Source organism: Podarcis muralis, chromosome 12 (genome assembly GCF_964188315.1).
Source record: "Podarcis muralis chromosome 12, rPodMur119.hap1.1, whole genome shotgun sequence".
NCBI classification, from domain to species: domain Eukaryota; kingdom Metazoa; phylum Chordata; class Lepidosauria; order Squamata; family Lacertidae; genus Podarcis; species Podarcis muralis.
In genome coordinates this window covers 27,659,572-27,674,842 of record NC_135666.1, presented here as the reverse complement: position 1 = coordinate 27,674,842, position 15,271 = coordinate 27,659,572, and the positions used below count along the sequence as shown (strand labels likewise).

The window sequence follows — 15,271 nt, the reverse complement described above, 5'->3', positions numbered from 1 at the left end:
CTCTCACGCTCCCAGCCCCACTTCTCTGCCCATTGTTCACTATGTACCATACTAAGAAACCATGTTTCCTTTGCAAAAATTCAAATCACACTTATCCCCAAGGCTGTAAAGTTTGCCAGAAAATGCTGACTCTTTACTAGTCTTCATAGTGACTGGATTGATTTAGAGGGAACGTTCTCAGTTTCAAAGCACAGCCACTCTTTTTAATGAGTTCAGTAGGACTTTTTTATGGGTAAATATGCATAGGATTACACGGAGACATATTAGCTGCTGAGCATAGCATAGCGGAAATGTTAATTGTGTGGGTTACCATAAATACCTGTTCAGATTTCAGCATATCCAACTGCTCCTGAAGCTCGCTTTCACTTTGCAAATGGTTCAAACATGAAGAGCCTCCTGCTAGCCCATCGTTCATTTGGTGAAAGTTATCCAACAGTGATTCTGGCTCTGATATTGATAGTTCAATTGTCTCTTCCACTGGAACATGATGGACCACACTCTGGTTTGCGATCAGTTTCTCCTCTCTTATAGCTTTGTCGTAGTCTTTGTATGAATCAGGAACAAAGCCTGTGTGTTCACAAACTCTGGGGTGGCCTGTCTGTAGCCCCCCATTGGGGTATTTTGTCTCATGTTCACATGAGTTCATATTCTCTTCCAGTCTGTGGCTAACTAGCACTTCTAGTTCTTTACATTTCACTGACATGTGCTCTTTATCTTGTTTTAGAGATCTAACTTCTTCATTTAATTGGCATATCTGACTACTCTTTAATTTCAATTGTTCAGAAAGATCAGAAAGTCTCAGTGAAAGTTCTAGCTTCTCACGCTGAGTGACCTCAAGCTTTTCCATAAGCTCTGTTGTGTCTTTTTCAACAACCTCCTCAACATCAAATGTTTCTGATCTTAGGATCTTCTCTCTCTTACCACAAACAATCGTACTTTGACTTTTCAGTACAACTGATGTATCTCCTTGTAAATGTTGGATCTCTTCTGTCAAAGCCCGGAGCTTGGCTTCATATTCTGCTTCTCGCTTGTCCTTGCTCTCTTCTAAATCCAATTTTCCCTTTAGTAGAGAAGCATGGGTTTTTTGGAGTTCCTGGTAATTGTGCTCAGCAAATGAAAAGGAATTCTGTAGCCTCTCAATCTCTTCTTTAAGTTCAATATCTTGTTTTACAAGTTTCTCGTTTTCTGCTATCAGATTGTCTATTCTGTTTTGCAAATCAAATTCTTCTGACTCGGAACTAATGCCATCAGTGAAGCTTTCTTCTGTATTCTTTATAGCATACTTCTTTAGCTTCTCTTTCAGAGCATTGCTTTTGTCTTCAAGAAAATTGTTTTGTGTTTCAAGTAAGCGACATTTTTCTTGAAGACTATCCTCACGTTCTTTCATTTGCTTTTCTAATAATTCTGTTTTCAGCTGTAACACCTGAACTTCCTGCTCAAGTGTACCCTTTTCTTTTTCTCCTAGTCTAAGCACTTCTATCTCTTTCTGGAGGTCTTGGATCTGAAGCATCATTTCTTCAGATTTAGAATTTACAATAGACTCCTGCAAATCTTTTAGCCTTGATATTTCTAATGTGAGCTCATTCTGCTTTGCTATTAAGTTTTCATTTTCAAATTGCATAGCTTCCATCTTTTTGCTCATTTCGTTTTGTAAGTCATCCAACTGCTGTTTAGATTGCATAATCATATTATCTTTAAGATTTTCAGTGTTTATTCTGTGCTCTTGCTGTAGATCATCTCTAAGTTTTGATAGCTCTTCTTCATGACTGAACAAAAGATGAGTCCTCAGTCTCTCTAGTTCAGCTTCTTGAGACTCAGCCATCCTGCCCAAAACTGCATCCTTTTCTCTTTCTAGCATTTCAAGTTTTATTTTGTAATTTGTAACTTCTGCCTCATGTTTCTCTTCTAATTGTTCCCTGATCTCAGATGCTGCAGCAAGTTGTGCTTTTAGTTCTGCAGTAGTGATTTGTAACTGGTCTACTTCATGTAACTTTGATTCTCTCTCATTTATGGTCTGCTTGGCTCTCTGAATTTGCTCTCTTGCAAAGTCCAGCTCTTGACAAAGATCTTCAACTTTATTTTGCAGAGCAGACTTTTCTGAGGATAATATTTCAAGCTGTTGTGATAAATCTTGCCTCACCTTTTCTTTCTGGTAAGTAGCTTCCTGAAGCATGAGGTTCAACTCGTTAATTGCAATATTCATTAAATGGATCTGGTCTTCATTAGTATTACCAGAGTGTAAACTCAACGTTCTCTCCATATCTGCTTTTTGTTGGGCAAGAAGCTTTTCAATCTCCATTGTATGTTCCCTAACCAACTCTTGCTTCATTTGAACAATCTGCTGCCCATGAACTTCCTCCAATTCTGCTCTGAGGTCTGCAAGTCTCCTTTGTGCTTCAAGTTCTATTCTTTCTACAGTATCATTGTCATGCTGGCTATCTTTGTGATATCGCTTTTGTAGCTCTTCCACAGCTCCCATTAATTGCTTTATTTCATCAGAACATTGCCTTTCCTTTTGTTTAGAGCTGCTTAATTCTACTCTCACATTCTGTATCTCTTGATTCTTTTGCAAGATCTCTTCTTTTACTTCTTCAAGTGATTTCTCAGCAGCTGACAGTTTTTTCTGAAGAATAAATATATTTTCTTCCTCTTCTAAAATTTTTGCCTCCAATTCTTCAATAGCTGTTTCCTTTTCCCGTAGTTTCCTCTTAGTAAAATCTTCCTCTGTTTTGCATTTTTCCTGTAATAGAAATAAGTTGCTTTATTTCTTGAATTACCATATTTGACTTACTGCTTTATAAAAACAAAACAAAATGATTTCAAGTGGTATGGCCCATTTTCTGCATGTTCTGAGGACAGCATATAGAGTGATTTCCAAAGCATATACACATTATTTTAAATAGATGCTTACTGTATGTACAATGTGCTTCTTTTTACTTTACATTATCAAATTTAACTTAAAGCCATTAACTGTTCATGTGCCTGTCCCATTGTGTGTGTGTGTGTGTGTGTGTGGTGGGGAGATAATCTAATATTTACTTCAGGAAGAGGGAAGTGAGAGAAATGAGCAGAATCCTTTCCCTGCATCATCTCCCAACTTGTTTTGATATCTCACTCTGGGTCACTTTTGTGAGGAAAATGACCAATAAATATTAAGAATAAGCATACTGGAAATGGCCCAGGTTAGGAATCTTATGGTGAACAGATTGGGAGCAGGAGCAGAAGGAGGAGGAGGAAAAATAGCAGTAGTGATAGTATCTGAGGTGTGAAAGTAAGGTGGAGGAAGGTTCAGCTACCCACGCAACCATTTAAATGTAAACATTAGACTCCCTTTGGTCCCCACCATACTTTTTTATATGTAATCGGGAGCGACACACAATTTAACTAGCATGACTATACGCATCACATCTATCTTATAAGATCCCCCCCCCCCCCACAAACAACATGTATTATTGATATATTACAAAAAGACACAAAAACATGAAAATCTAGTTCAACACTGGTTTGATGGTTGTTAATTATTTAAATCTTGCATAAGAACTGATAAATTCTTGACCGTTTATATAGCATCAATGTATCTTCCATATATGATATTCTAAGAGGTCCAAATTCATTTCAGTTTTTTTGAGGCTGCATATATTTAATTTGTTTATTTAGTTGTCAACTTATTTATATACTGCAGTACCATAGAAATATATCACAGCGGTTTAGAACAATACTTTCAATAATTCTAAAAGGAAGCACTTTTTCATAACACTCACACAAATACGCAGTGTGTTCCCGTGTTTGCATGCTGTAACAATTAGATAATCCTATACACTTGATGCAAAGAGATTATATCTCTTTTCAACCATCACCACATGCCTCTAAAAAACACAAGCTTAATGAGAAATATACCGTTTCGAAGGCAGTGACTCTCTGCTGCAGAAGGGAAACTTGCAGTTCAAAGTCTTCATTTTTCACTTGATAATTCTTCAATAGCTGCTCCTGTTCTTCTAGCTGTTGCTGATATGCAAGGATCTGCTGTTTTGCTTGCAGTAAGTCAGCAGCCGTGCTGCTATGACTAGTGTTCCTTAAAGCTTCACTTGCCTGCAACTTATACACAGAATTACTTATTAAAGATCAACTGCTTGAATAACAATTATCAAATTATATGGTGGTTGGAGCCAATTAGTATTCTTCATTTCTTTTCCATTAAAGCAGCACATGCGTTGTATTCTAAGAGAATTAATGTTGTTACTCTCTGCAAGCTTGGAGTACAATATGGGCCCACTCAGCCTTTCTGCCACTGTATTTTTATGGGTCATTTTTGTGAAGCAAACTGTCTTGGATGCAATGAGACAAAATTATTTGTCCCAAGAAAGGTTGCATTATGTCAGATATACATTCTCTTTCCGTAGTGCCCAAATTACAAGGAACAAAATGTATAAGCCAAGCTGTAGCAGTTAACCTGTAGTGTGATGAGGCAAGCCAATTTATTGGCCACACCTTCAGAACAACCTCATAAATAAGCCCACAAAATTTATTAGCTTTAACAGAATTGCAAATAGTTTGCACTGAAGTAAGTCCCACTTTATTCACTGGGACTAATCCCTGCACAGTGTGGGGGGTGGGCAGTGGGAGACATCAATATATCATACTGATCCTTCAGAAGCAGGACTTCTCAATGGAAGAAGAGACAGATTGCCGTTTATGTATTTTGGCACTGCCTTCAAGGCTAATAAATTTTGTTACCAATAACTTACATGTTGAAACTGAATTTGCAGTTTTTGACTCTGCTCAGTCAATTCCAAAAATTCCCTCATTGTTTCATCCTTTTCTTTCCTTGCTTGTTGCAGATTAGCAGTGAGCTGTGTGATAATGTCGTCTCTTTTTTTGATAGCAGCCTCAAATTCTTGTAACTAAAGGAGGTGAAATTGTACTATTAACATGGTTCATATCAGCAGCAGCTATTCTGGAGAAACACTAAAAGATACATTCTGCTCCTGGTGTTTCCAGCCTAGCTTTCCAAGTACAATTGTGTAAAAGAATACATATTTATTCACTAGGAATATTGTTTCCCTAATTAACATTTTAAAAGGCGAATATCTGATTCTGTACCAATATTTGATGGTCCTTTAAAAGTTCTATTCTTAAAGAGGCTTAAAGTGAACTCTCCCGTCCCCCATTCTAAAGCTTTTCCCCAGAAGATGATTTTGGAACTACCGGTATCTGTTTAATAAAAACTGGACATCCATCAGAATTGCAGAAATAAAGCAGACCTTGTTGCAACCCTTTGCTCTGCCAGTTCCAATGGCCTCAGTGATGAAGGTAATGGCGACTGAACAGTAATGGATTTGGGAAAGGACTGGAACCTTCTCCAGGAGAGATCCAAAGCCTCTCTCCTCCTGTCAAACTTGATGGACCTTACACTTCAAGGTAAGATCTAGAGTCAAACTGGTAAAAGGTTGTATGGTCTAAAGGAGCATCTAAGATAAGTAATTAGCACAGCAGTACACAGTGTTTTGAAAATCTAGATCTTTTTTCATTCATTAAAAACTATTCTTAGAAAAAAAATCTGCAAATGTGAAATCCTTTCAGAGATTTCCTATAACTCAAGATTGCAGAACCAAGCAAAAAGCTCACAACCTATCCAAATAATCTCCATGTACAATTCTACAATGCAAAGCACAAATGAATGCTCACGCATACAATCTAACAGCAAAGTATCAAAGGAAAAACAAGACAAGCTAACATGAAAAACTGACAATTTTGCCCAAGGTACAATACTAAGCTAAATTTATCTGGTCCAAAAGCAGCTTCAATTAAATGCAGGAAACAACTAAAGCTGTTCATTTATTAATTTTTATTTAATCAAATATTTATCCCACCTTTTGGCTCCAATGGGGCCAAGGCAGCACATACCATTTCCTTGATTTAAGGTATTTTTAAAAAACCAGGTGCTTGGTAAGAATAAGAATTATCTGGCCTATCAGAACAAACAATGGTCAAGAACCAAAGAATCACGTCCCACCTCCCAAGTGCTTGAATACACTCCCCATCTCCTGGTTCCTCTTCCACTGCTCCTTGCTGCATCAGGTTATCTCTACACTTTCTGGAATAGTTTTTTGGATGGGATTATGGGGGATACAAAGGGAAAGGGGTTGCACAGAAAGCTTGGACTGTAAAGCACTCTCCCTAATATAAAGAAGCTCCTCACTCGGGAAACAAGTAGTGACTACTGCCACTGATAAAGACTTGTCACACTCAAAACACATTATGAAAACTATTTTTAGGAATGGAGTGGGTTTGCAAATAGACACAATATTTTTCTTCAACATATTTAGAACTTCCCCTCCGGATTTTGTTTGGTTTGCAGTTGGCACTGTCCTCTGTCAGCTGATGCACAGAAGCATCAGGCCAAAGGCCAAATAATAATTTATAATAATTTATTTTTTGTACACCGCCCGTATGACTGGGTTGCCCCAGCCACTCTATACATCTGCATCTATAAATCAGATGCACATGTGTACATTGCCCATTGACACACATGTAAATTATCTAAATGTGCATGGCGTGCATGCAAATTACCCAGCAGTGAATCTACATGGCTGTCTGAAATCTTGTTCCAGTATGGATGCACAAAAATTCCATGACTGGGCAGATTGCTCAGCCATGCTGTTCCCATGGTCACCCCCATCTATACCGTGGGCAGGGACAGATGAGAAACCAATGTGGACTATGGTCACATATACACATTACATACATAGAACCTTTAATAATATGGGGCAGACACAATTTTAGCAGTCATTTTCCTTACTTAAGAACTAGGCAGGTGATTTCATTCTGTTTGTAGTATAACTCGGGTAACAAGGTTCTTCTTGTTTAATAGAAGGAACAAGTGCTATTTTGGCACTGTCCTTTTTAAAAATAAAAACACAGAAATAGGCTGCAAGGGGGGCAGGCGACCCCATGTCTTTTCAATAGAGGGTCAATGTTTCTACTGCTATAACTCACAGAGCCAAGAGCAAAACTCATGAACACAAAACCAAAAGAGATAGAAAGAGTTACGACATATGGTATTCTTTCATAAAGCAAAATGATAATGAACATGGACACCACTGACATTCTTCTCTCTCACATTCAATGCCTTTGAATTACGACAAGCAATACTGAAGGACTGTGTGTACGGCCACAAAGCATGCAGAAAGCAACGTAAGGTAATTATACCTGTTGCAATCCTTCTGTACCATATGCTGCCCTCATTTCTTCTAGCTCTCTGTTTAGCTCTTCAATCTCTTGCTGTTTTCCAGCCAATTCATTCTCCATCATCTCCAGTCGTGCTATAGAATGCTGTATCCCAAGCTCAGAATAATTCTCTCCAAATCCAAATTCTTCTTCCTAAACCAATCCAAGTTCCTTAGCGTCTCAGCATTTTATAAAATTTGTTCAAGGTGAGGATACTTAAAACATTTCCTTCTCATCAGATAGCACTTTAGCACATTGCTATGGAAACCTGTTTTGTTAGTATAATTTGCTCAAGAAGAGCAGTAACAATACAGCACTGCTGTGACATCAGTTATAAACTGAATTTTGTCTTCCAAAGATTACTGGAGAAGCAATAGCATACATGTATAAACTACATAAGGTAGTAAACTTTTATGGCATGCAAGAAAATGAATTTCTGTTAGCAATCCTGATACATTCCCCAATGCAAAGCATCAAGTGTGTTTAGTATTGAGTGCCATGATTTAATTTTAAATACTATACCCTAATAAAGTCTGCAGGTACCTCTGTTCTTGTCAAAAAACTGCAACCATTTACCTGTATAAAAAGAATTTCTAGATGCATTATAAATTTAAATTGTAACTTACAATGCAACCCTGCACATATTTACTCACAATTAAGTCCCATGGAATTCAAAGGGGCTTATTCCTCAACAAACATATACAGGATTACAGCCTCAGATTCTAGCTTTGCCTGATTATATTTTATTCCTTCCTCAAATTATGCAAATACAGCCAGTAAGTCCATAGCTTTTTGGACAGTAAGATATAACAAAGAACACTGCCGTTTTCCATGGCATGTTTTCCATACAAAAATCTGAACCAGTTCAGATAAACAGTTTGTATATTTATAGGGTTCCAAATCCACAGTGTTCAGATTTACATACCAATTTGCCATGTAGCAGCTTTTTATGATATGATATTAATATGCTATCCAAAAGTAAGATCAGCAGAAAATAGATCAAAGTTTCTGTAATATACATACACCAAAAGACAGACTTTAAAAGCTGGCAGAAGTAAGTTATCAATGTATTTTTGGTGTTTCAGTGGGAGTTAATTCTATTAATTATTGCCTTATGAGAATGAAGGGGCATGAAAGGGCCAAATATCTAAATTTTAAGTGACATGATTTTGAAAAGAATACTCTGCCATGATTTCCTCAAGATTCCCATAAAATATTGTGTATGGGGGGGGGGGGATCTTAGCACCCACAACACTACTGATATGAAGCACCTTCACTGTATTCTTTTTGGCACCTGCTAAAAACATTCTTATTTAGACAAACCTACGCAGATGTTTAGAAAGTTGATGACAGTTTCAATTTGTTACAGTCTTTTGTTGTTTTAACTTTTTGCTGTAAAATTTTAAGTGATAATTTCATTGTTTTACCTTTTTAGTAAACTGCTTTGAGTTTTTTTCTGCAATCAAGCGGTGTATAAATGTTACAAAATAAATAAAAGCTAAGTAAGTAAGTAAATAGGTAAGTAAATAAGTAATTCACTCCCAAAAAGCCAGGCTCTGGGCTGAGAAATAGAACACTATTAAAATATAGGAACCTGCAATCTAATGTCTATGGTTACAGCGCTGAACAGCAAAACACAGAAGTCATTAACATTACTGTTCAATAAAAAGAGCTGCAGAATTTGTCTGCTGAACTAGTCCGTTATTATTCCAGGTCATCTCGTTCCAACTTAAAACTTTGTTTTAACTCAACAATTTTGTACTGAAGATTTTCGCCACGGTGTAAAGGCACACAGAAAGCATGTGAATTCTTAAGCGCTACTGAAAATAAACTGGTGGTTTGAATTAAACATTAAAGCATTAAACCTTTTGCAGCATGTGCAGATACCAATTCTAAAAAACCCTCCAAGGTACAATATATAAATGAATTCCCTGTCAGGACATAGCATACGACATTCCCCATCCTTTTCATCTCATATGTGAATTCCATCCTCCCATATTACCCTTGGTCCATCTTTATATTATTATTATTTATTGAATTCATATACCGTCCTATATCCGCAGGTCTCAGGGCGGTTGGAATCCAGACAAATAGATGCTACGTTTCCATGCAGAAACTTGTCCCAATACTGAGGTTATCCAGAGTGGGCTACCATGCCTTGCAAAGTGATGCCTCTGGGAGGCATTTTTGCCTCTTTCTCTCCTCAAGAGTTCAAGAAGCACTTTCCGCCTGTGCAGGATGGTGCTTGAAACTTGCCCCATGTGCTAACTCTGGAATTGTTGCTCAGTGAAAGGAAAGAGGAGGTCTCCTAATAACTCTCAGCACCCTTAAGAAACTATGGTTCCCAGGATTATTCGGGGCTGGGGAGCCATGAAAGCTTAAAGTGGTATAATGCTGCTTTAAATGTATAGTTCAGATGGGGCCTCTGGATACAAAAGTGCTCCTAAACTCCAATGTGGGTGCCTAGGATCCCACAGCCCTCCTAAACTATCACTACCTTTCCCATGTGGAAGCCTGCTATGTAATTCTCAGTATGGTTCTGCGTGTTTCTTATAGATGCACAACAGAAAGTTAAAAGTTTAAGGCAAACGTGCTTGAAACACATTTCCTTTATATAGGGTTGCCATGTTTCAAAAAGTGAAAATCCAACACAAAATTTGTTAAGCTTTTTATTGGGGGGGGGGGAGAGCGAGTAAAGTTGTTTCGCTTTTATGGCAAAAACACAAAACAATTGATGTTTTTGAGCTATTTTTAAGGAAGGTGTCAAAAAAGACACTGCCAACATGGGTTGCCATACATTTGGATTTTCCTGGACATCCCCCCCCCCCCATTTCCATCCGGATGCTGCTTCTGACTACAGTATTCTGGATATGTTCAGGAAATTCCGGACGTATGGCAACCATATCATCCAGCATACAATATATGCTCAAGACTTAAAAGTAACAAAACAATTCAACGTATGAAATATAGTACAGTCGTATCTTGGTTGATGAACGCCTTGCGAGTCAAACATTTTGGCTCCCGAACGCTGCAAACCCGGAAGTGAGTATTCCGGTTTGTGAACGTTATTTGGAACCCAAATGTCTGGCTCAGCTTCCAATCAGAAGCTGCACCTTAGTTTCCAAAGATTTTGGAAGTCGAACGGACTTCCGTAACAGATTCCATTCAGCTTCCAAGGTACGACTGTAACACCTTCTACCACAAGAGGTCAGTATCACATTTTTACTTTAAATTAAGTAAATAACTGGCCCCAAAAATGTATCAATCTCCTAAAATTCTGAAAGCATACCACAGTTTTAAACAGCAACTAGTCCCATGTCAATACAGTAAAAGTCTTACTTGAAGCTGTAAATTCTCCAAATGATTCTCTCTAGGAAACTCACAAATGCTATTCCACTCTTGCTGGGTTATTTGGTCACAAGCATGGGCTCCAATAATTATTTTACATTTGTCATGACTCAAGTAATTAAGCAAAAGCTTAATATTATTAAAAGTGGCGGACAGTTTTGCTAAAGGTGGTGCTTTAAGCAGATAATATTTTCCTTTAAAAAAATGTCTGCTGCTGACATTCTAGATTCTCCCAGGTAGGATCCGCTAAAACAATATAGTAGTAATAATTTATCAGGGGGGTGGAATCACCTGTTTTGTTACAATGGCTATATGAACTCAGTACAAAAATGTATTCACTTTTGCGTTTTTCCATTGCAAAAACAAAACCGTTCAAGGTATGCAACTGTCAAACAGTCCAATTCTATACATGTCTACTCATAAATAAACCTCACCGAGTTCAGTAGGACTTAATCCAAGTTAAGTGGGCATAGAATTGCAGCCTAAATCAAACTTTATAAGTAGCCGATATTGGAAATACAGCTGGGGTTTTTTCTTTTTGTTAGCTTTGGGGTGGCTTGTGTTCTGGAGGCTTCCTGCAGACAGCCAACAAATGAACAGGAACGCTGTAACAATTCACTGGCTTAGGGCTAACAACACAAGGAAAATGGGAACTTTTTTTAAAACCATTATCCTATTTTATAGTTCTATAGCAGAGATGGGAAACCAGTAGTCTTCCAGATCTGGCTAGACTACAGCTTTCATAATCGACTATTGGTTAAGCAGGCTGGGACTGATGGAAGTTAAGTGTTCAGCAACAATTGCAAGGCCATAGGTTTTCCACCCCGGTTTATAGGATGGTAGCACATTCTGTAAACGAATACTGGTATAGGGGGAAAGATTTAGTATAATGTGAAATCCTGCAAACTTTATTAACACATGCACAGGCATGGGTTTTCTTAAATCTCTGCCATTTACAAAAAATATTCAGGTTCTGGGAATTGTAAAAACACAAATATATAGTCTTCAAGCACACCTTGTATTGGAGATAGATCTGGGAGTAGAGGAAGCAGATCTAGGGAGCTGGGATGGAGTTGCTATTATTAAGATTATAAACTTTGGAACAAGTATCTTCTGCAAACCTTAGCTGTAAAACTACACGTGTTTGAACTACACATTTGTGTCCACCATCAAATTGCAATAATTACTAGGAGTTTTCTACTCCTGCTAAGTGTTCTGTGAGAATATCTGGATTTTTTACTCCACTTGATTTAGTGGTTTGGGAGCAATCTTCCATAGTCTGCACTTGCCTGGGGTTTCTTCCAAGCAATGGCGTACTGGCACCAAGCCAGTATAGGCCTTAGACTACTACTGCCACAACCGAGGCAAAATAAAGCCTTTTTGACAATGGAACAGCCACTGCTATTCTCTGCTGGTGCTTGCCACAGACAGACACACAGCCTGTATATTTCTCACTTAATATGCACGGTATGTACATGAAACAAGACAGAAGTAATAGCTGTTAAGTGAAAATGGTTCATTTGGTAGTCATAACTAAATATATTTAACTTAAATAAATCAGAAGCTCATTATACATAAAACATCTAAGATATATACAAAACTAGAAGCATCATTGCAGCTGTAACACTACATCATGGTTAGCAAGAGATGATGGGAGGAAATGTGCAAGCCCACAACCCATTCTAATCTCTTAACTATAGTTATAGGGATCGGAAACATTACATTTCTCTGTATATATGCACTGAACACAGACAGACTTTTCCATGAGCAACTGAACAGAGTTGCTGACCAAGTTTGCAAATAAATATTGGCACTATAGTCTTGCTCATGCTGAGTGTTTCCTTCATAGACATTTTCTCACCAAAAAACTTTCCTGTTAATAATTTTAGCTTACTCACCTTGGCATTTAATCTGCTATAGAAAGGAAATAATGATATATCCAGAACACTAAAAAGTATAATGAAATAACAGGTTGCAACAGTAACCGACAAGCTGTGATACAAACATTTCCCTTTCAAATTTCAGCATGGTTCTAATTTCTTATTTTTACATACCTGCACAACATAGAACTACTTTTCATTTCTAAAGATTTTACATGACTCACTTTCTCTCAGCAAACATTAATGTATCGTTTACAACATTTTAAAAAATACAAAATGTTATTAAATATTTTATTGTTGTCTTTAAACAGAAAAACAGTCAAGTATGAAAACCCACTGCAGCACATGAAGCATCAATTTTGCTCTTACCTCAGAGCTATAATCATCCGCTGTAGTGGAAATCTCACTTTCCAGCTAAAAGAAGATAAAAAAATAAAAGGACAAAAATAAACACACCCATTTCAAACAACCAAATCCTTTTATTTATATGATTCCAAAAAGTATTTCAAAAGCATAACAAACACCACTGCCTCTCAAGAGAAATTCCCCCCCAGCCACAGGCACCAAATCTTTATCCTTCCTTTTCACTCTGCAATACTCAAAACACGAGAGGAACTGCAACAGTCATTACTTCAAGTGGCATAAACAAGCACCATTTATTATTGCTAAGAGCACCTAGAATTAACAATGTTCTGTACAATAATTAAGGTCCTTTACAGCAGGGTTACCAAATCTGAAGACAACTGGGTACACAGACCTTTGTTGCTCTCTGCAGAAAATATGTTGCATAGGCTCTAATTAAATGGTGATTATAGCAATTAGTTGTTTTGTTCCACTGATTCTTCCAAATCCACACACCATTTGGAACTGGAACGTGTGTGTGTGTGTGTGTGTGTGTGTGTCTACACACACACACACACACACCCCTACACACCCCTACAAAGTCAGTCACCAATGCCTAAATTGTTGTGGTCAAGCTCTCCCAGTCCAGCAATGGTCATAGCTGTCATGCCAGGAGAAGCTGGTAGAAGGTGCTTCTAGCCACTGAGGCTATCTGGGCCTCCAATAACAAAGCTGAATCCAAAACACCTCCAAAACTCTATCTGCTCCTGCTACTTCAAAGGAAATGCATCCCTGTCCAGAATAAGCAATTGACAAATTTCTTACACACGGGTACCATTCACGACGCCTTCATCTTGCCAGGATTCAATCTCAACTTACGTTCCCTAATCCACCCCACCACTGTGACCTCCACGGCTTCTCCTGATTCAGATGCGATGGAGAAACAGAGATGAGTGCCATCTATGTATTGACGGTACTTTGCTCCCAAACTCCTAATGACCATTCCCAATAGTATAGTCATTGGGAATGAATGTGCTCTGCAGCATGCCACATCATAACTTCTAGGCAGTTGAAAAGAACTCTCCCAACGCTACTTCCTCGACTCACAGTCCCTTAGGTGCCCCCACTTCCCAGTCCATGGAGCCAGTCCAGGAGGATGGCATGGCTATCGGCACTGAAAGCTGTAGAGAGCATAAGAAGTAGGAGCAAGGTCACATCCCCCATCCTCCTTTCTACAAAGGGCCACCGCTTTAGGGCAACCATCAGGGTGACCATGGGTGGGTCGTCTCAGTCCTATGGCAAGGCCTGAACCCAGATTGGAAATGGATCTAAATAATCTGTGACACCCAAGAATGCTTGTAGCTAGCTGCCCCACCACAATTCTCTCCACTAACTTCTCCAAAAGGAGGATATTTGCAGTTATTCCAATGCAAGGCGCCCAGGATCAATTTCTTGAGGAGTGGTCACACTACCAACTCTTCCAAGGCAGCAGGGAACATCCCATCATGCAATGAAGCATTGCCCGTGCTCTGGACCCAGCCAGTCAAAGCCCCTCTGCTAGATAGCCACAAGGAACAGGTCCTTGTCCAACTCCAGTGGCTCCTCTCATGCATTAAAACTGCAGAAACAACCAATTACTGTGCAAACTGTCCTTGTTCTCTTTGATGATCAGCTCTGTTTTGGTTACTGAAATTAACACTGGCACCACAGCTTCCCTCTGCTGCCATTTATTTTTATGCTGCATTTGTATTGTTTTCAGATTTTATTTTATTTTAATTTTGGCTGTGAGGAAACCCATCTTAGAAATGACAAAAAGTAAATTATGGTAAGTGAGCAGGAGTCATAATGAGCAGAAGCTAGTCTTAAAGCCTCAGAAGAAGTTTCATTCCACTCACTCATTAAGACTATTACAGAGACAACTGCAAAAGTTATGAAAATGTCTCCCTGACTACAAGGAATGCTGGCAAGCTAGGAATTTGAAGAATCCCAAAAAGAAAACTCTTCAAGAAAGTTCTCAGCAATCTTGGTTGTAAGACAGTCAGAAAATAAGTAAGCAAAAAGGCACTTACCCCAACTCCTGGGGCATGTATACAGTATTTTCTCTACATGGGAGTGCCAGCTCCCTAAGCAAAATGTTATAACTTTCTGAGGACATTCTGTACAAGCATAGAACCTAATTGCAAGACTGCACAGAGAACCACGTTATTGGTTTTAAATGTTCTAAAAAAATAAAATAGGTCAACTTTGAGGCATAATGCTTGGCTACAACTGGCTATTTGCTCTGCCAAGAAATATAACTGAACATTAAAACCCTAGCCAAACAGATCAAATTAGATTTATTCCATTAGATAAACACAGAGATTGAGATCCAAATAACTGCGTGCCCAAGTGTGCTAACTCAAGAGGAAACTCTTCTAGAAATGAGGCAAGTAACAAATGGATATTTAAAAGAAGAAAACAATATAACCCCTTTT

The 15,271-nt window shown here is 38.3% G+C and overlaps 1 protein-coding gene across 13 annotated transcripts in view; it reads right to left on the bottom strand.

Moving 5' to 3' along the window:
• AKAP9 (A-kinase anchoring protein 9) overlaps positions 1–15,271 on the bottom strand; it is a 100,799-nt gene that overhangs the window by 68,652 nt on the left and 16,876 nt on the right. For 8 of the 13 annotated variants that reach the window (XM_077936929.1, XM_028750228.2, XM_077936928.1 and 5 more), the window contains exons 3-8: positions 12,825–12,869; positions 7,750–7,803; positions 7,210–7,380; positions 4,746–4,901; positions 3,898–4,095; positions 320–2,740 (exon numbers count right to left, since the gene is read on the bottom strand). In XM_077936929.1, coding sequence (XP_077793055.1) covers positions 320–2,740; positions 3,898–4,095; positions 4,746–4,901; positions 7,210–7,380; positions 7,750–7,803; positions 12,825–12,869 — 3,045 coding nt within the window. The remainder of the gene's footprint in view (positions 1–319; positions 2,741–3,897; positions 4,096–4,745; positions 4,902–7,209; positions 7,381–7,749; positions 7,804–12,824; positions 12,870–15,271) is intronic. The other 5 variants (XM_028750220.2, XM_028750223.2, XM_028750224.2 and 2 more) reach the window with 5 other exon arrangements.